The 19,619-nt window shown below is 57.6% G+C and overlaps 1 protein-coding gene across 3 annotated transcripts in view; it reads right to left on the reverse strand.

The window, feature by feature from the left end:
* PTPRN2 (protein tyrosine phosphatase receptor type N2) overlaps positions 1-19,619 on the reverse strand; it is a 723,823-nt gene that overhangs the window by 41,175 nt on the left and 663,029 nt on the right. For all 3 annotated transcript variants that reach the window (XM_036899584.2, XM_036899583.2, XM_036899582.2), the window contains 2 exons: positions 13,536-13,683; positions 2,058-2,131 (listed from right to left, as the gene is read on the reverse strand). In XM_036899584.2, the coding sequence (XP_036755479.2) occupies positions 2,058-2,131; positions 13,536-13,683 (222 nt within the window). The remainder of the gene's footprint in view (positions 1-2,057; positions 2,132-13,535; positions 13,684-19,619) is intronic.

The raw sequence follows: 19,619 nt of genomic DNA on the forward strand, positions 1-19,619 counted from the left end.
CTTCGGACCCGTTCCTGGAAACGAAGCTTGCATGCTGGTTCGAACGGGCTGTCGGGTCGATGGCATCGCTGGCTCACGTCCTCAGGACGGCCGAGCTGGGTCTCGAGGTGTAAGGGGCCAAGGGGTCGCTCTCAGCCCCTCCGTGTGGGGAGAACGGAACTGCCATTTACTTTCATGACTCTGACTTAAAAGCAAAGACTACTGGATGACTTCCCTGAATGTAACACAGATTACTGTACTTCCTCAGTACACGTGACAGTGAATAACGGTTCTTTCTGCACAGCCAGGGTTTTCCTGGGCTAGAACGTAAGCTTTTCATCCGAGTGTTGCCAGGAAGCTCATCACCGTCACACCTACAGTTCTTTCAGAAGGAAGAGGCACGTTGGATTTCTTTTTGTTCACTCTTACGACCCAAATTTGGAAGGAAAAAACCCCCTGAATTGTATCATGAAATAAAGGAAAACCACAAAAGACACCTTGAATACCTTCTGTCTCCTGGCTGCGCCTCTGACCCAAGTCCCTGCCCAGGAAGGCCTGGGAGGTCGCTCTGGATTTCCACTAACAGGCGGGGACCTGGGGACCTGCAGCTGTACGGGCATCCTGGGGTCGAGTGTCCCCCCACGCCCCCTCTAATGCCCACGAGGGTGAGTGTAAAAGCTGTTGGATGGCCCGTAAGCATGACCCGGTTTCTGAGCCACTGTCCCCACTGACAGTTAACAGTAGCCTGAAATGGCTGCAGACACCTGGCGGGTGGAAGGCACAGAACAGGGATCCGGGCGCGCCCGCTGCAGTGTGTTCACGAACGGCTCCAAACCAGGACCTTGAAACACAGATGGAACTGGCATCAAGGTCTATCTTTGCTGGAAGTAAGGGCACTTCTCCTTAGAAATAACCACAAAACAAAGGTCTGGGCCCCGGCTGGTGCAGACGGAGTACTACAGGCCAGCTCTCAATCCCCTTCCTCTGGGCAGGATGTGCTCTACCTGGCCGCATGCTGCCAGCGTCAGGAGGTGGGTGGGTGAGCCTGGCGCATGGGAATCCTAACGACAGGCTTTTACGAGTGCAGTGAAATAAGCGGAGCCAATGGCTGGGAGACGCTCCGCTTGGAAGCAGATGGAAACATTCTCCGTGAGGTTCACCAAAGGAGCACAAGGTGGCTGCAAGCGTGGGGCATGCCACATCCACAGGTGACCCGCTGACCCGCTGTCCCACTCGGCCACACACATCACCAGCAATCCCCACGCGGGAATCACGGAACAGCGCTTCATGCCACGCACAAGGTATGCCGACTGAGGGCAAGTCTGCAATTTTAGCGACATGTCTTGATGCTTCCCTGATGACCAAGGTGGGCAGACACGGCTGCAGGTGGCGCCCCTCCTGGTCCCCGCTGTGAGTCCAGGCCACCACCCGCCCTGGAGCCCCATCTGTGGACAGGCCTTTTCACCATCACCACCATTCCGACTTCACTGGGGAGAGCCAGGCCCCATCTGACCCCCGGCCCCCGGCGGCTCCGATCCCCCAGTCGGCTGCTGCCTCCCAAGGCCCGTGACAGGAAGGATGAGACCCCATCAGGTGTGGGCCGCGAGACCTCTCCGGAAGCTTGGAGCGCCTGCTGCCCAGGGGGTGCTACGGGGCCAGGCTGTCTGAGATGCTGCGGTGCCTTCCGGAAACAGGAAAGCCTCGCGCACGCCTCTGCGTGGCCTCCCTGCGGGCAGGGCCTGTCCACTGCACACCAAGGCTGGTGTCTTAGTTTTCCTGTTTCTCCAGAATAAATAGGGAACAAGTGGGTCTAGAAAAGTGAATGCAACCAACTACAATTTCCTTAAAAGTCAAGCACTCTAGTCAGTAACCATCAGGGCGCCACGCAGGGCCTCTGTGGGCCAGAGACCAGGCTGCTCCCTGGGGAAGGACCTGTGGGCGCCGCCAGGAGACCCACCCAGGCTAGCTGGCTGAGACGGTCACCTGGAGGAGGCTGGCACTCACTCAGGAAGGGAGCAGGGCAGGGCAGGGTGGGCCACCCTGGGGAAGGCCAGGTGGCCCCACGGGGTGGTACTCACGATGGGGCTGGCGTTGATGTAGTCTGAGCTGCTGTGGCTGTTTTCAGACTTCAGCAGGATCCTGGAGTGGTCGTCTGCAAGGGCAACAGGAGCAGAGGGTCAGGTCTGCACACGGGCGGGAAGTGCGCAACAGCGGCGCCCAGTGCCCTTCTTGGCTGGAGTCATGCGGCGGGCGGCCACGCGACGGTCTCCTCCACACGCCCGGGAGGCCCTGCTGCAGGCGCCTTCTCACTGTCCCTTTCCCCTTCGCCCCATTTGTGGTCCTTTGCATTAGGTGTGGGAACCGACCTCAGCATCACTTGGTAGAATTTAGATATTCCTGTTTTTCCTAGGAAAAGTTCAAATACCAAGCTAGGTGTTCCTCTGCGATACTTTATATAGTGTTTTATATTTTCTATAAATCAATAGACATGTTTGGCAATACATAGTAAATAAGTACCAACATGAATATTAAGCTATTATACCGCCACTCAATATATAAAACTTTGTAGTCTAGAAACGGTTAAATCCCGGAGAGTACAGAAATTAGTTCTAAAAGAAGAGTAAGGGAAAAGAAGACAGTTAAAGAGGGAGCAGAGGTTTGGACAAGGGGCGCCCTGACATAAAAATGTGCTTTCAACAGGCAAAACCACTTGACTGATGATGAAGGCAGACGCATCGTGGGAAGAGGGATGTGTGGTTTGTCGAAGATCAGGGTGGCCCGTACGTGACTCACTCTTGCTGCGGCTCTGAGTGCCCCTCTGTGCACAGTGACATCGCTCTTTGCATGTTTTCAGGAACTTCCAAAAAGGGACCCAGGTGGGACGCTGAGGGTGGACAGGGAGCAGGGGGCACCTCCTCGCCTCCAGCTCCCCAGGTGTGCAGCCGCCGCCTCCACAAGGTGCAGCGGAGAACCAACAGTCGCTGGCACCACGTGCTCGGCCTGGTGATCTGTGCCATGAACACCTCCGGCTGGTACACAAGACACCTATTTACTCTCAGCCAAGAAACACAGACAGCCTGGCCGAGCCCCGGAAGGGGCTTTTAGCAGCCGTGAGCTCCATGCCCTGGTCCTGCTGCCCGGCGCTCAGCTAGTCTCCCCACTTGCAGGCCCCTGGCCCCAGGAGTGGCGGGGCAGTCGAGGTACGGAGTCTTCCCTGTGCTTGGTGTTTCTTTTATTTCTCTACATTTTACTTATTCTTTTTTAAAGAACAATTCTGGGGCTTGGGAAGCTTGGCAAGTCCTTTAACAGGTGAACTTAGGAAGTACTCTGTAGGGGATGGACGCCACCCTGCCCGTTGTATCAGAACATCAGCATGTGCATCTCCTAGAACAGACGAGACAAGGCATGTCTCGAGGTGGGAAGGAGCTCATGGGGGGCTGCTGAGGCCTCCTGCCAGGGTAGAAATAACTTTATGAAAATCCTGTGGACTCACGTCTTTGTGCTCCTGCACAGATTTATTCTGTAGAGAGGGGAAACTGCCAGTGGCAGAAAATTGCAATAAAAGTTACCAGAAAAACTGATCTACTCTGGCCTCTGCCCCAAAGTGAAGTTCAAGACAGCAGACACATTGAGCCAGGGACAATGACGAGCTGCTCAAAAGCAGGCACCCTTCCCAAAGGGTCCCCCGGCCTGTGGGTGCCACCTGCACAGAATTCCGAGATAAAGGGCAGGGCTCCTCGTGCTTCCGGAGTGCCAGAGCCTCCCAGAGCCTTGTCATAAGCTCTGTGAGCACAGCCAGCCTCAGGCACTGCCACTCAGATGCTAACTGTCTGGGAACTTCGCGGAGAACAGGGTCACTGGGGAGGCAGGGGCAGGTGGGGGGAAGAACTGGAGCCCTTGGGCGGTGGCTTCGGGCTGCTGTTAAGGTGCCAAATGCCCCTGCAGCCAGCAGCTCCTGCGGAGTGGCCAGGGGCAAGTTCAGGCTGCTGGGCCCCCCACTTTTGGGAGACACACTGCCCTGCCCTGCGAGCAACAGCTCAGGAAAATGAGGGCCAGCTGGACTTTCTGGTAGAACTAGAAAAAAATGGTTCCTATGTTTGGGAGGCTCAGTGAATAGAAATGCAGTGGGAGAGCTTGGCGCTGACGGTTAGTGGGCAAAGCGGTGTGGGCGCCGAGGACTGAGGATGTCAGCCTGGCTGTGAGATCAGCCCCCGTTGTCCCTGCGTCTCCGTGAACCTGCTCAGCTGCACTCACCTCCCCTTTGGCCACCTCCTAAAGGTGCCACCGCGTCTGGGACAAGGACGTCAAGGCTCAGGGTGCCCCTATTGTATACTGGATTTTGCAGTAACATGCTGAACCTGTCTTGTTTTTATACTGGGCCATGCAGAACCTCTGCTAGAAGTGCGGGGCCAGCCTGGAAGGGCCAGAGTGACACAGGCTCATGGGGGCAGATTGGCACCAGGGACATCCTGGGTACCTCAATGGGCTGGGCAAACCTCAGCTCTTCAGTGGTCCCCTTTTCCTGTTCACCCTTCTCAGAGATGTCACGGGAGCCCATGAGGTGACATCCAGGCAGAATGCGGCTCCCCTTGTAATGCAAAGGACAGCAGAGGGGCCTGGTGGAGCACACGTGCCCTCAGGGCCAGCAGCACGTGGGAGGCGAAGCCAGGCCGGCCGCGTGAGCAGCAGCCCCCTCTCCCGCGCTCCCGGTTGACTGAATGCCACTCCCGTGTACCCCCAGGATCAACATGCACATCCCTCAGGAGCAAGTGGAACCCAAGGGCCCCGACCACCCAGCAGGGATTTCCAACTGCCTGGGAGCCTGTGATTCGCGCTTGGGGTGGGTGTGTCCACTGCCATCCTAGCGACCTTGCTCAGCAGCGGGGAACGGGCGGCACTTCCTGTCTGTACCTGACCCTGTGGGTTGTTTTCCTCGTTAGGCCCATGAGCTCAAGTTTCATCAAGGAGGGAAGGAGGAGACGCCGGGAAGCCAGGGGGGTCAGCCTGCTGGGCACGTCCCTTTTCTGAGCTCCCAAGCCTTTACCAGGCCTAATGTCTGGTCCGCAGATGACGCTCCAGATTTCTCTGGCCTCCATCTGTTCTAGGTGTCACTTCCCTTGGAATCTTCCTTCTGCCTGGAATGCTGTTCCAGGCATACAGGGCCTATTTTCCCACTGGGGGTGGAAGATGCTCAGGCCCAGAAAGACCCAGTGACAGACGGTAAAGGCCACTAGCTACGAGCCCAGGCCTGAAGGCCACCCACCACCTGCCAGCTAGGTGGCATTTGGGTGAATTATCCAATACTTTAAAGCGTCAGGTTTGTCATCCAAAATGTAGGCTGATGCTACCTGACCCACAGAGGTGTGATCAGTGGCACTATAACATGATGTGCTCACTGGCACCTGGCCTACCACAAGGGTAGGCACAAGTTCAAGATTACAGGTGCACACACCTCACATTAAAAGTCAGTTAAACTGGCAAAACTTGATGATGGAACATTGTGTGGTTGGTAAACATAGAATGGTTTTCATAAATGCCAGCAAAAGAAACAAGTTCCAGAATTTCTTCTTCATCATTACTGGGGCCAAGGACCCTGGATGGCAGGTGCCTGGAGGACTCGGCAGCCTGGCCAGCAGTGGACTGACCCTGGCACATGCCACCTGGGCGTCTGAGGAAAGCGTCTCACACACCAGCTTGCCACATGGACCCCTAAGGGTGGTGTCCCTCCGGCGCCCTGCGTGTGTTCATTTCCTCTGTGGACAGGTACGATGGGTCACAGCACGACTCCTCAGTGCTGCTGGGGGTAACGGGGGGCGTGCATCTGGGGAAGTCATGAGCTGATGCTGATGCTGATGAAGGGACTTATTCTCCACGTGGTCTGCCAAACGTTCTCCTGGGGCTTTTTGGTTGCCTCAGTTTTCTGTTAAGATTTAGATTAAGCCGTTATGCTGGCTCGATGCCATCTTCTTTCCCTTGACAGGTGGCGGGTGGGACTGCAGAGCGCCTGGTGACCGCCCGTGTCCCGTTCTGGAGGGTCAGCGCTCTGAGTCTGAGCCGGAGACCCTCGCCCTGGCACAGCGCAGCAGCAGCAGCCACAGGCTCCTCCCTCCGCGGGTCTGTGGGCGGTCCTGTGTACGGCCCATAGGGCCCGAGCCTTCCATGGGCATCTCCCTGCCGCTCCTGCTGGCCTAGCAATTCTGGCCAATTAGACACGCGAACGTTTTTGTTGATTTGGACTTGTCAGAGTGGAGGCAAAACAATAAACTGCCATATTATGTTTTTTTCAAAACTCTGAGTAGCTAAATGGACGGTGGCCTGTCTCCGCAGGTGTGGGAACCTGGGGACAACAGAGTGACCGCAGCCATGCTCGCTCTGGAGCGGTGAGTCTCCTGGGAGGGCCAGCTCAGGCCCCCCTAAGCCTCCGTCCCTGGCCAGGGAGTGGGCAGCTGCTCTGCTCCTCATTCAGCTTTCTAGACACTTGTAGCTCAAACTATAAAGACTGTCAAACATTTAAGAAGAAATTCTGCCCAGCACCTCCCTGGATCAGAACACCGCGGTGCCCTCCTGTGGTCTGGGTGGCTGGCGTCCCAGGTTCAGCACCCTCCACCTGCAGAGACGGTGAGAACACAAGCCAGTTCGGGTCCCTGCCCAGCTCACCGCCTGCAGGGGAGCTGCCACAGAACACAAAGGCTGCCATCCGCTTCCCAGCTCCAAACTCAGCAGGAGCGGGTTTTGGAGCCCGTATGCCAGGACTTGGTCACCAGCACCTCTGCAGGTCTCTGGAAAGGGGGCCGTAGGCTTGCTCATGGTGAACCACAGTGTCAGTGGGTGACAAGGGCCCAGGGTGCAGAGGGGCACCCATGCTTGGGCAGCTGTTATGAGCCTGCCTCACTGCTGTACACCTCGGGGAAGAGGCAGGCTTGCCTGTCAGCAGAATGAGATGCAGGACTGACTTGGGGCTGAGGGAAGGCCCAGACCACAGGACCAGTTGGAGGCGGCGTGAAGCAGTGGCAGAGCCTCAGCAGGGATGGACGGGCAGGAAAGGGGGCACGGTCCACTCAGCTGTGTGTGTGCCCACCGCCGGCAGAGCGATGCAGCCACCATGAGGCCAGCATCGAGCTTATTTCCAGAGCAGTTTTTCCCGTGGAAACACATGTTTTCATGGTCCCTCTCTGACAGTTACGCAGGCACAACGCTGTCCCGGGTGACGCCGGCCCCACAGGCACCTTCGAGTGAGTCTTCAACCTCCAGGGCTGCTGTTGCCACGTTCCGTGGACTGCGTGGCTCAGCACACTGCGTGTTTATCACTGCACAGCAGGGCTGGCTCCTGTTGGCCTTTACCAGCTGCCAGCTGCCGCCCAAGTGTCACTGCTGAAAATTCGGGATTATCTCCCAAATTGCAGGCCAGGTGACTGGCAGACCTTAATTCCCCTTTGCATGTGAAGCAACCAACGTAGTCATGGACCCAGGGGTTGGGGGTGGGCATCCTGGGGCCGTTACTCTGCTGCCAGCCTAGGAAATGATAAAGTGTAACCCGCCAGCTCGGGGTCTGTCTCAAGAGCAGACTTGCACTGAAAAATTGCTAGACTGATGGTAACCTTGACAGAAAAGTGGCCAAATTATCTTGAAGTTTTAGTGGCCAAGAAGGAAGATGCTGGCTGGACATTTAATATGCAACCAATGAGACAACCTTGTCCAGACTCTAGAAGGGAGCCCAGCCAAGGAGAGATGGGAAACCCCAGGGATCAAGAGCTACGACACACAACCACAAACACCCCAGGCAAGAAGAGGAAAAACAGCTGTCCAGAGACCAGGGTGGTTCGGAATTTAGGAGCCCGCATCAAAGAAGGATGGGTGTATAACTGAGGATGGGCCCTGACGGGCACAGACCCTGCAACCAAAATGCCAGAGAGGTGCACCCTGAGGGGGCTGGTGGCGCAACAAACACAGGGGGCGGGTGGGTCCGGGGGAGAGTCGTTTCAGCTGTGGTTGAAGCCAAAAGATCTTCCCAGGTAGGAAACCTGACATTTTAACAGGTAACTTAGAGAAAGTATGTCCAATTCTCTCCACCAGAGAGAACACCTCTCCAGACCCGAGAGGATGCAGAACAGATAGTCACGGAGCTGACAGGTGGTGGAGGACCATGCGTGGTCAGGGTCTGGTCACTGGCTGGGCGGGTGAGGACAGCGAGTTCCAGGACTCCCAGAGGAGGCACAGGAGCATCTGGTCGTGTCCATACTGCACCGTGAGACCCAGGGCCAGGCCGTGGCTGGACTCATCCCCACAGTGTCCGGGGCCTCTGCGCATGGCCAGGATAGGGGAAACCGTGGATCTGGAAGCCAGGCAGGTGAGCTTCCTATGGACCTGGCAAAATGGTCAGGCTCTAACTGGACAGTTGGTGAAGACTTGGAGAGGGTATGGTGGCCGTGGGTGAAGAGTAACTGGGGCAAAGAGATGCAAAATCCAAAATGCAGGTCGGAACCTGGACTGCATGCTGGCTGAGTGCAAGCCATTGCACAGAATATATAATGGGACACTCGGGTGCATCTGAAGGTGGACAGAGCTTCTGACTTCCTGGGTTATATAATAGGGTCATCGTGACGCAGGGGAATGTCCTTATTTTTAGGAGACACAGGCCCACTTACTTAGATGTCATGATGCCTGAGACTCATTTTGAAACAGTTCAGTCAAAAAATAAATAAAGCACACACACATCATACAAAAATGGCAAGATATTGAGAGGTGGTCGTAGAGTCTAGGTGGCGGGCATGTGGGAGATCATCAATTACCATTTCAACTGAATGTTTTAAAACTTCTGCAGTAAAAGGTGAGGGATGGAGGGACTGCCAGCTGGTGACATCTCTTTGCAAAGGGCCTGTGGACTGGCTGACAGGGGAGTCCTCTGGCTGGTGGGCAGGCATGGCAGGGCGACGGACTACCTCACCTCCTTAGGCCGTGGCTCCTCTGCCTGCAGCACAGAGGGGGGCTCCGTCTCCAGGGTTGATGAGCACCCCGCTGCCTGGGTGGGAGGGCCTATGAGCAACACTGTGCATCGGGGCGCAGAGGACGCCCTCCCACCTGGGCTGCATGGTGGGGCGGAGGCCACACTCAGCCCACGGACCCGCCCCTGAATGCACCTTCATGGCCCGCGTCAGTGTGAGGGGGGCCGGGGGTGCAGCGCCCTGTGCTTTTCCTGTTGGATATGTTTTTGTTAGTGACTTGAGGACACATAAAAGTATGTCTATAAAATGTGCAGATAGTACAAAGCTGAGAGAGGGACAGACGATGAACCAGGAACCAAAATCTTGAGCTGGAACAGGGGTCAGTTTGTTAGAAATGAAGGCAGAGCTCAATTCTGGGGGAGCCCCTGTGTGAGGACAGGCCAGAGCTCGGGGTCCTGGCTACCGGAGACCTCCAGGAAAAGACCCGGATCTTAGTGGGTGTGAGCCAGCCTTGGGCCTCTGCACTGCATCAGCTGACAGCCCATAAACGATGCCCAGACCAAGGGGAGACGCCCTTCTGAAGGGCTGCAAGTGAGCTCTGGGTGAGGGAAGCCCTGGCGAAGCGGACAGGGTGGGGTTGGGGCTGGGCGGCCGCTGCCGAGGCCCCGGTGAGGCCCCTCCCAGCACTGTGGTACTGTGCGTGGCCCGGGGATGCCTTGCCAACCTAGTGGTCTAGCTTCAAGGAGAACAGAAAATCTCAACCTTGGTTAAGTCATGCAGCTTCTGTCCCGAAGACCGGCCGCCCCGGCTCTCGGGGCCCCAGGATGGCGGCGGGAATGCACCCCATGGTGTACGGACACTGCCTTCAGATGGGCTCCACGGAGCGCAGCCCACTGAGAACCACTCTGTGCTTCTCACGCCTCTGCCAGGACAGGCCCCCTCCAGAAGCACAGCCCAGAAGAAGCCCACACAGAACGGCTGGCACACTTGCTCTGTGGCACCCGGGCCTCCTGGCCTCAGGCAGAGAGAGGGCCAGTGGGCTGCGGGGCCGAGAAGGGGGCGAAGGGCAGGGTGGCCACGGCAGGCGCGGTGGGGCCTCTGAGCCCCCGGGGGGGCAGGGCGTGTGAAGGAGGACAGAGCCGGCCTGCCAGTCAGACTGGGGACCCCAGGACCCCCCGAGGGCAAGGCAGCCCCGTCTAGGTCGCTCGCCAGTGGCTGCACAGGAGTGTTTTCCTCTGGGGATTCTGCTTAGTTTGGAAACAAAAAATCAAAGCTCAGTTGGGAAAGAAACTATGTCCCGTGTGTTTTAAGGAAAAATGCTGCAGTCCTTGTAATGTATTTCAAACACTCATTTCTACGTTTGAAATTTAGGTGCATTCTGCCAACATAAAAACCCCTGGTAAGTCCCCAGAAGTCTGGGTGTGGCAGTGTCCCATCAGCCCTGGGGATGCGGGTTTAAATCCAGTTCCTAGCCTGTCAAACGGAGGGTGTTCCCGCGAGGGCGGGAGGCGACAGGCCTCCCTGGGGAGACAAACACACACACGCTCAGCACCGGGGACGTGCACACGGCTGGGGCCGCCCCGGCGACCTGACCTCTGCGGACAGCAGCTGGGGGTCGGCTCTCTCCTCACCTGGCCACGTCTGCGAGGCCGGGCAGGGGGACACCAACAGCAGTGCCTCGGCAGCAGCGTCCTGCACAGCCACATGGTGAGCACGCGGCCTCAGCACCTGCCTTTGCATCGCACGTGTCTGGGCCCTTAGGTCTTCACGCTCTCTGGCCCCACCCCCGCGTGTTTCTGGGCGCCCACCCAGCTCTCTCTTGCTGTAACACTGGGTGAACTCGTTTGTTAAAATGATGCATCAAAATAGCCCAACAGCCTTGTGCTCCTGTTAGTCCACAAAGCGATGAGCAGAATGTCACATGATTCCTTTTAAAAAGGCAAAAGATTTTAAAAAGCATGAAATTCTCTTGAGATGATTCACTAGACCTCGCACAGTGCCAGTCGGGCACCTCACCAAGGCTAGTGGCTTTCCCGTCTGACGGGTGGCTCGGGAGTAGCTAGAGTTGGGGCTGGTGGGGACGGAAGAGCCAGCAGCCCAGCCACCGCTGCGCCTCCCACGGAACCAGCCGGCCGAGATGGCCCAGCGCCCGAGGTCTGTGGCCTCGCCTCCCCTTGCTGGGGAACACGGGGAAGGGGCTTCCTCGTGAGAGAAGCGGAGGGGCTGCTGGCTGGCTCAGATCTAAGAGGAGCTGGAGGCAGGGGGAGGGGTGGCCTGCCGGGAGCAGAGAGGGCGTCTCTGAGGCCCTGCCAGGCGCATGGTGGTAAAGTGCACAGCAGAGAAGTGACTGCACACGGGGAGATGCCCTGGGCGCCCGTCCCCAGGCCCTGCAGGCCACAGCCACGTGTGGAAGCGTGGATGAGTACCGGCACCCTCCCCACAGACTGTGCCATGAGCGCCGGCCCACTGCACACGGGGCGCCCACAACGGCCTCTGAGGCCTGCGGAACCCCCTTTCGTGCTTCACAGCTCTGCTCGAGAGCCGATTCCACCCTGGGGGAGGGCATGGTGGGGGGGGAAGGTGGCGGACAAAGTTCTCGGTGTGTTTGCTCCACGCCGTGCCTGCCCTCTGTCCCCGCCCAGGCTCGCCTGCCTGAACCTTCCAACCCACCTCACGCCCCTCAGCAGAGCCTCCGAGCTGCATGGCGAGGTGCCAGCCCAGGAGCGGCCGGCACAAGCTTCATCCTAACTCCTGGAGCCAGAGTCTGGCAGAGAAGGGGGCTCCCCTCCGGCCCAGACCGCTGCCCAGGTGTGGCAGGGCAGGGGCCGAGGCTCCCAGCCCCCTGCTCAGTGGGACCCTCACCCTGATGCCGCCTCAGGGGGTGTCTCTGTGGACACGGGGCCTGGCCTGTGAGCGCCGCAGACCCACCCAGGCGGCAGGGTGCATGGACAGGGACGCCGCGGCAGCTCTGCCGTGGTGGGGTTTTTACTGGGGGGGCCTGAAGAAACAGCTTTGAGTTTTAATGCTTACACACGGGGCCTGCAAGTGCCAGCGAGACAGGGTGCTCAGGGGGCAGTCAACACCAGCTCAGCCCCCCACCGCTCCTCCTGCCCCCGGCTTACACCCTCTGAGGGCAGTGCTCAGGCTTGGTGCACGGGCAGCCCTGCAGCTGGCAGTGGCCCCAGCACACAGTGGGCACTTTATATGTTGGTTAATGGCATTTTTTTTGTTTTTCTCAATAGAAAACCTTTGAATTGCAACAGCTCCTATTTTTAGAGCTCTCCAGGGGAACCCCCAGACCTCCTGGAATCAGGGGTCTGGTCTGAACACTGTCAGGAAAAGTCACACTAGAAGCGTGCCCAGTTTCTACCAAGGCTGTGGCATCCAGCTGGGCCCTAACACAGCACAAGCGTCCAGCCCCTGATCACTCTGACCCTCGAATGCTGACTTAATCGCCACTGTTTGCTGTAAGGGAAAGGGCTACTCGCCCAAGCAGGGCGCTGCGGGCTGTCAGGGCAGGAGCCACGGCCACGGCCTTGGGCACCAGAGGCTGGCTCCCCCGGCAGGGACGGGGCTCCTGATGCAGGGCAGTGCCCTCCCCTCCCCCCACCTCCATGTGGACGCTGACCCTGCGTGAGGTGGTGCGTGGTATTGCTGTGCCCTCACAAATGTCAGGTGACAAAGTTCATTTTGTTGTGTCTGAAGTATGCATGGGTATCCTTGCCCCAAGTTCCTGGTGAGGGAGCATGCAACTGAGTACCTCCACATGCACATGTGCACACATAGGCATACACCACACACATGCAATGTGCACACACACACGCATCATATATCTGTACACACACATGCATGCACACACTTTTACACACACACAGCACGCCCCCCACAGAATCACTCATGAAGCCCACATTCAGTCAGTGCCCATCTGTATCAGACACATTGCCACAGTCACCTGGATTCCGCCCTGCCTGCAGGTGGGTTTACATATTAGAAGGACAGCCTGGCCTGGAACCTGCTAGAACAGGAGGGAGTCCCAGCTCGGTGAGGAGGCTGGCTCTGCCCTGTGCAGGTGTCCTCCTTTCTGAGCACGCATCACCCCGCACACAACGGTCGGCTGTGTGTCCACCCAATGTGAGGGGCTTTAGGCTTGGCATCCTTTCATCTCCTGGTGGGACCCAGATAGACCACAGGTCCTCGTAACACTTGCTGAGATCAGGTGAGGCTGGAGGCTGCTGCACACCCCCACCCTGTGCTCGGCGTGTAGGCTCCACACTCACCCCTCACCCCATCTGCACAGCTTTGAGATTTCAGGGGTGGTGGCAGGATCCCAAGTATAGGTGAAGGCAATGCGCACAGAGGCTAAGAATTGGGTCTCAAATCACAGCGCCAGCAGACAGCACAGACCTGCTGGGGCCTGTGTTCCCAGCCCGCGGCTCAGGATGGCACAGGACCACAGGAGGCCGATTCTCTGAGTAGGCCGGGCTGGGGATGCTCAGAGTGAGGGGTTGTCTGTAGGGGGCCGCCTGGGGCTGGGGGACCTTCCACCCAGGGGAATGGCCACAGGTGCAGCCGCCCTGCCCGCCACCCTCCTGGGAACCCGGGGCTGGTACCTACAGGTCAGCACTTCTGGGCAGCGGTTCTTGGCCACGTTCTCCTCCCTCTGGGCCACGAGCGAGCTGCTGGGCTCTGCCTGGTATGCACATAACGCCTCCCACTCCTCCTGCAGTCGGTTCTTGTTCTTCAGATGGTCCTCCATGTAGGACTGCAAGGGGGACACAGGTCAGGGTGCACCCCCCGGACCAGGCTGGCGCCCTCGCACCTGCAGTGGGGTCGGGGTCGGGTCCCTCCAGGCCTGTGAGACGCAGACCGGCAGCTGCATGAGGCGCAGCAGAGGCTTTTCTCATGTTTTGTTTGTTGGTTCAAAGGTGCGCACAGCACGTTTACTATGGGCATGAAGCTTGGGCGTCAAGGACACTTGGATTGTGACGTACCCTCTCCAGCCAGTACGAACTGATCAGGGAAAACGCACACAGTTACGAGGTCTGACCGACCCACCAAACACTGCCAATGACTGCCCACTGAGGAGCGAGCTAATGGGTGGAGCAGCCAGGGAGGTTTCCTGCACCCTTCTTTGCAGGGTGAGGGGTTGACAGGGGATGGGAGGATGCCAGGCACGGGTGCAGTGCAGGGGACAGCGGCGTGGAGGGTGCAGGGTGGTGGGGCAGGAGGTTTGGGAGCAGGTCCGCAGCTGCACGTTTCCTGCTTGGAAACTTGCAGAGACCGCGGCTGGTATCAAAGGAGGAACAGGCGTGGCTACGTAAACATAAAACATGAACAGTGTCCCTTGGGAGGGAACTAGAGGCCGCAGCTGGGTTAAAGGTGGGCTAACAAACACCATTAATGCACCTCCACCTGTGGAAACATAGCAGTAAATAATGTTTTGCATTGAGAGCCTTTCATTTCTCAGAGAACCACTGGTTACCAACAGATGATGTGTTGCAATAATTGCTTAAAATTCTTCACTGGAAACTATAAAATACAGTTTGAAAACTATTTATATATCCAATCAAAATCATGCCAAAGTGGTTAATTCAGAAAGTCTCTCAGACAGAAATGAAAACCATACCCCTCACGAGATGCTGCAGGATGGCCACCCCAATGGGGACACAGAGAGACGGAGGTCTTCCCTGACACCCGGGGCGGCGCGGGACCCGGCTCGCAGGGAGACGTCCCCTCGGAGGTGCCCGCAAGGCCCCACAGCAGCGGGAGACGCCCGAGCCCCAGCGCACGGAGGAGACCGGCGTGCTGGGTGGCTCTCGGGGTTCGGCCAGCCCCGAGTCCTGCTCACTTCCAGGGTGTGCAGCCTAGGCCAGTGTGTTGACAGGGCTGTACTTGCTCCCATTTGTTTACAGAATAGTCACGTTTCTTGTAATTGGCCCACTTTTCTGCCCTGGGTGGATGCACTCAGGATCCTGGGCCGTCCTGATGTGCTCAAAACGTTAGACGGCCTGTACTGTTCGTGTAACAAAGACAAGACAGTGGGACCAGGTATTTTGGCCCTTGGCTGCTTCCATCTTGATTTTTCTGGGTACTGGTCCGTCGGCGGTGATTCCTAGAAGCGGGCGAGGAGAGGCCTCCGGGACACTCTTTCCCACAAGGCCGACCGAGTCGGCCAGTCTCATCCACGTGTCCCATCGAAACACGCACGCGGGTGCCCACAGTGGGGCACCGGCGCCTCCACCCTGACCCCCAGGTAACCCCCACGGGCCGCTCCGGGGCGGGCCTGCCGTGTCCTGTCTCGTCCCCACAGCTGCTCCTCGACCCCCCGGGGCCAGCGGGGGAGGAGGAGGGTGGGGGCCAGGCACCTGGGAGGAAAGCCCATCGGATGGGCTCATTCCTACACCTCTCCTCCAGGTGTGGACTAGGGCTCACCTGAGTTGTTCTGCGATTTAATTCCACAAGGACCACCTCCATCCATGATGGTCTGACCCACGTGTGCAGTAACACGTGTGTGCTGAGCCAGCCTGTGGGAAGCCCAGAGCCCTGGCAGGCGCGTGGGCGCTGCGGGAGAGTCGCCCTCAGGTCTGCCCGACCCAGCGGCTGAGGCCCCGTCCTGCTGGGGACACTGAGTCACCGGTGGCTCCAGGGGGACCAGAGGCGGGCTGTGACCAGAGGCCACCAAGGGACCCCATGGGAGCCTTCTGTTCAGTGACCGCCACACACCCTGAACCTGCGAAGGACACCCAGTGGGGTCAGAGACGTCGCAGCTGCCTTACGCCTCCCCTTGTTGACCCCCCGCACAGCCCAGCCCTCCCCCATGGCGGGGGGTGCATTTAACTGGCTCAGTCTAGAAAATATAAACTACAAACTGCTTTCTTTTGAGATAATCATTATGGAATATCAAATACATATATCTGTACCACAGTTATCCTAATAAGGACATTTTTACACAATATATCCAAGTCTCATGAAGACACCGACTGGCAGACGTGGCCTGAAGTGCCGTGAGCCGGGTGCTGGGGGGTGGCTCTGGGCCTGGGGGGCAGATCAGCGCCCTGGGCGCGCCTCTCAGGGTCAGGCACTGCCAGCAACGGGGGCCCTGGAGCTTGACTCCCGTAAGCTCGGCTGTTTAGGTTTTCATGTTTAGTTTACCATGGGAAGTGGACTCTGCCTCTGCTCACTTGAATTTCTAAATTTAACGCAAGACTCCAGTGAGCAAGCCGGGTGGTAGGCGGGAGGAAGGGGTGGGTATGGACACTGTCGTTTTCACGGAGAAGCCATCTAAAGACGCACTTGCTTCTACTGAAATCGACACACACTTTCCACTCGGCATGACTCCCTCTCGTCTGTCCTGTTTTTGTCCTTTCAATTCGATCTGTTGTGTTTTTCTATTAATATTTCATGAAACATTATTATATTAAACTGATGCAACCCCTGGCGCCCCCGCCCCCATGTCTTAGAAAACTTGGCCCTTCCGTGTTCGTGGTAAGATGCTTTTCATCTGTGCCGTGGGTTCTCACACTGGATGTGGGGAAGCTGGACCCTCGTAGCAAAATAAAAATTTCGTAGACGAAACGAGAAACAGCACCCGAACTGCCAGGATGACTCGGCACTGGGGGGTCCCTTCTGCAAGGACGCGAGGAGGGGCCAGGACGGGCGCAGCCCTCGGACACAGGCGCCCCCTGGAAGGAACTAACATGGCATCGAAACTCCGCTCACGATTTCCCCCACGTGGGCATTTAGCTGTAGGTGTTTTGAAAGCTGACATTTGAACACTTCCATGCGTGGGTGGGGGTGATGGTGGGAGGGCTTAGCTTATTTTAGAAACTGTGGCTCCTTACTGCATACACGGCACATGCAGAAAAGAATGGAAAATGAAGCTAAGCAAGAATGAAAACAAAGCCACTGATAACCCACGTGCAGGGCCACGTGAGCTTCGGTTGCCCGCCCTTCCTGGCACTGCTCACCCTGCTGAGGCTCTGGATGACGTCACAGGATGTTCCTGAAGCCGAAACGATGTGGAAACGAGGCTTTCACCCCGCCCGGGAGCCCGGTGCCTGAACGGCTGCAGCCGGGTGCCGGGGCGTGAGCCAGGCTTGCCGGGAGCTCGGCTACACCCCACCCCCGCCCGCTCTCTGGTTCCTTCTCGGAGGCACCAGACCCACATTCCGGTTCAAAACACCACCTGTTTCAGAACCAGCGATGGCGCCCAGGACGGCACTGTCCCTGGTCCAGCTGCATCTTCCCCGCCGGCTGCCTCCACCCCGAGACCACCTCCCGCCCAGTTTGGGCCCCCTGCCCAATGGCCATCAGTCAGCCTGACGCTTCTGGAATGAGTCTATCCCGGCTCCAAGGTGCAGACGCCGCCTCCTCCCTCAAGTCTGGGACATGCCTGCCACCGCCCTCTGTCGTCTTCCTTCCCTGGGTCCCCACCCCCCACACCGGACGCCGTTTTTAAAGCCACGTGCCCATGGCATTGACCACACTCTGCTGTGTGCCGCAGTGCCGGGCGCCAGGACCTTCTCGCTCCCAGGAGGCCGGTGTTCTTGAGGACGGGGCCCACACCCTCCTCACTCAGCATGGGCGCCAGGGACACAGCCACTTCTGCTAGACGATGGCTCGCAACCTGGGCGTTTCTGTGCGTGACTGTATGACAGATAAACATTCTATATTGATGTGGGGCGACCAAAAAAATTTGCCTTCGACATTTCTGAAACTTGCAAGAACTGCCCCGCAGAGCAACAGAAGACCCTTGGCATGCCGCATAGACACTTCCTCGCCACCTTCCTCCTGAGTCAGCCCCCGAGCATCTTCCGATTTGTGCGGGGAGGTGGGGCACACCGACGGGCTCCTAGGACAAGCCCCGCGTGATGGCCAGTCATGCCTCTGGGGGAGCAGTTCAGAAAGCTCTTCCCCCAGGCGCTCTACCTCTTCAAAGTCCCAACTTCCCTTCAGAGTCCAGGCTTGGTTCTGCGGCCCCCCTGGGGTGCCTCTGTCTCTGTGGGGACCCCTGCACGCTTGGTAAGCAGCACTCATTTGGGACATAACGCAGGGTCACAAGTTGGCAAGCTGGGCCTTTCCGACGAAACCTGTCTTCCCGATGGGCTGCGAGCTCCTGGGGGCTAGGGCCCCAACCTGTACCCTGTTCCCTGCTCCAGGAGGCACCTCTGCATGGAAACCTTGAGGGGGAAGCTCTGGGGTGTGCGGAGTAGAGGTACCAGCTGGGAGCCGCCGCGTGAAGGCGTCCCCACCGTGGTGAGCGCTCTGAACAGACGTGAGTTGGTGCTCAGCACGTGGATTCAACCCGGAGAGCGTAGGTAAGCTTGTTCCGCTGGCTGTGGGATGGGTGAGGCTACAGGATGCGCGGAAGCAGCCCTTACTCTCTTAGAGGCGCTCACGTCCCCTCGGGATTGGGGAAGCAGAGGTGGGTTCTTGGCGGGAAGGACTCAGCACGTTTTCACCGTCACCAGGGCAAGTTTACCGAAGCCGGTTAGATGGGTCCTGAGCGGAAGGCATCTGAACCTTCTTGAGTTGCAGTACTTTGAAGGACCCAGACTCAATATGCCTGAGGAAGGGATATGCTTCCAGACCAAGCCACTCATGGAATAAATCCTCAGGGCTTTGAAATGTGGGTTTTGCAAGTTAGTGAACAAACACACTGGCTGACATTGACCTCAGACCACGTTATCTCTATGAGAGGCTGAAGAGCCTCCTGCATTTGAGATTCTGCCTGAGAGTGACGTCCGCTTCTATAAGCCCTATTTTAAGAGATACTAACCCTGTCTAAGGTCCCCTCTTATTCTGCCTCTTATCTCTGACCTCATCCTTCCAGCTCCCATCTCACATCTTTTTCCTAGCTCACACTATCAGACCATGTAGGTAGGAAAATTATGAACATTTTTAGAATGTTCGTTTTGGAACAGAACACAAGGTCACTACATGCCACCAGACCCTCTTCAGAAAAACAGTCCACGTGTCAGATAAACCAACCGGCTTCCACCGTCAATGGAACTACTGTGCACAGAATCCCAAACCCCCGGAACAAAAGTGTTACTGGCGTCATAAGGTGGAGACCTGTCCGCAGTCTGCCGATAGAGCCTGAAGGTCTCCTGATCAAGTCGTCCACACCCTGAAGTCAACACAGTGGCTCCCAGGAATGTGGAGCATCCGGGGCTCCCGGAGCGGGGCTCTGCCAGCGAGGACAAGGGCGCTCTGCGTCCTCAGGAGGTGACCTCGCCCATCATTCACAAAGCCTTTACGAATGCCTGAACAGGATGGTAATAAGATGGAGAGGGTACTGGGCTTGGCTTCAAAAGCCTTCCTCACCGTGGAGCAAGCAGAAAGGGCTGGTCCCCTTGCAGCTGCTTCTCTGCCAGGTGCTCCTGGGCCAACCACTGAACCTCAGGGACCCTCGATTGGCTGCCACGTAAAATGGGAATCAGTATATGTAGTTCTGAAGGTGTTTCTGAGGGTTGACAGTCAATACGTGAACCAGACCTTGTGACCTACCGAGTCTCTACAAACGGGAGGGATGGTGGTCTTGGTGGGTCTCAGCTTTTCATTAGAAAAAGTAGGACTCTTTGAGGTTGTCCTTCACAGTCTGTGATTCCACAGTTCTGGGGGGACATTTACCCTCCCTGCTGAAATGTGACAAAGTCTGCAGCCACTGAGGGCAGCCTGAACGCAGAGCTCCCAGGG

This window comes from Manis pentadactyla, chromosome 7 (assembly GCF_030020395.1).
Source record: "Manis pentadactyla isolate mManPen7 chromosome 7, mManPen7.hap1, whole genome shotgun sequence".
Taxonomy (NCBI): domain Eukaryota; kingdom Metazoa; phylum Chordata; class Mammalia; order Pholidota; family Manidae; genus Manis; species Manis pentadactyla.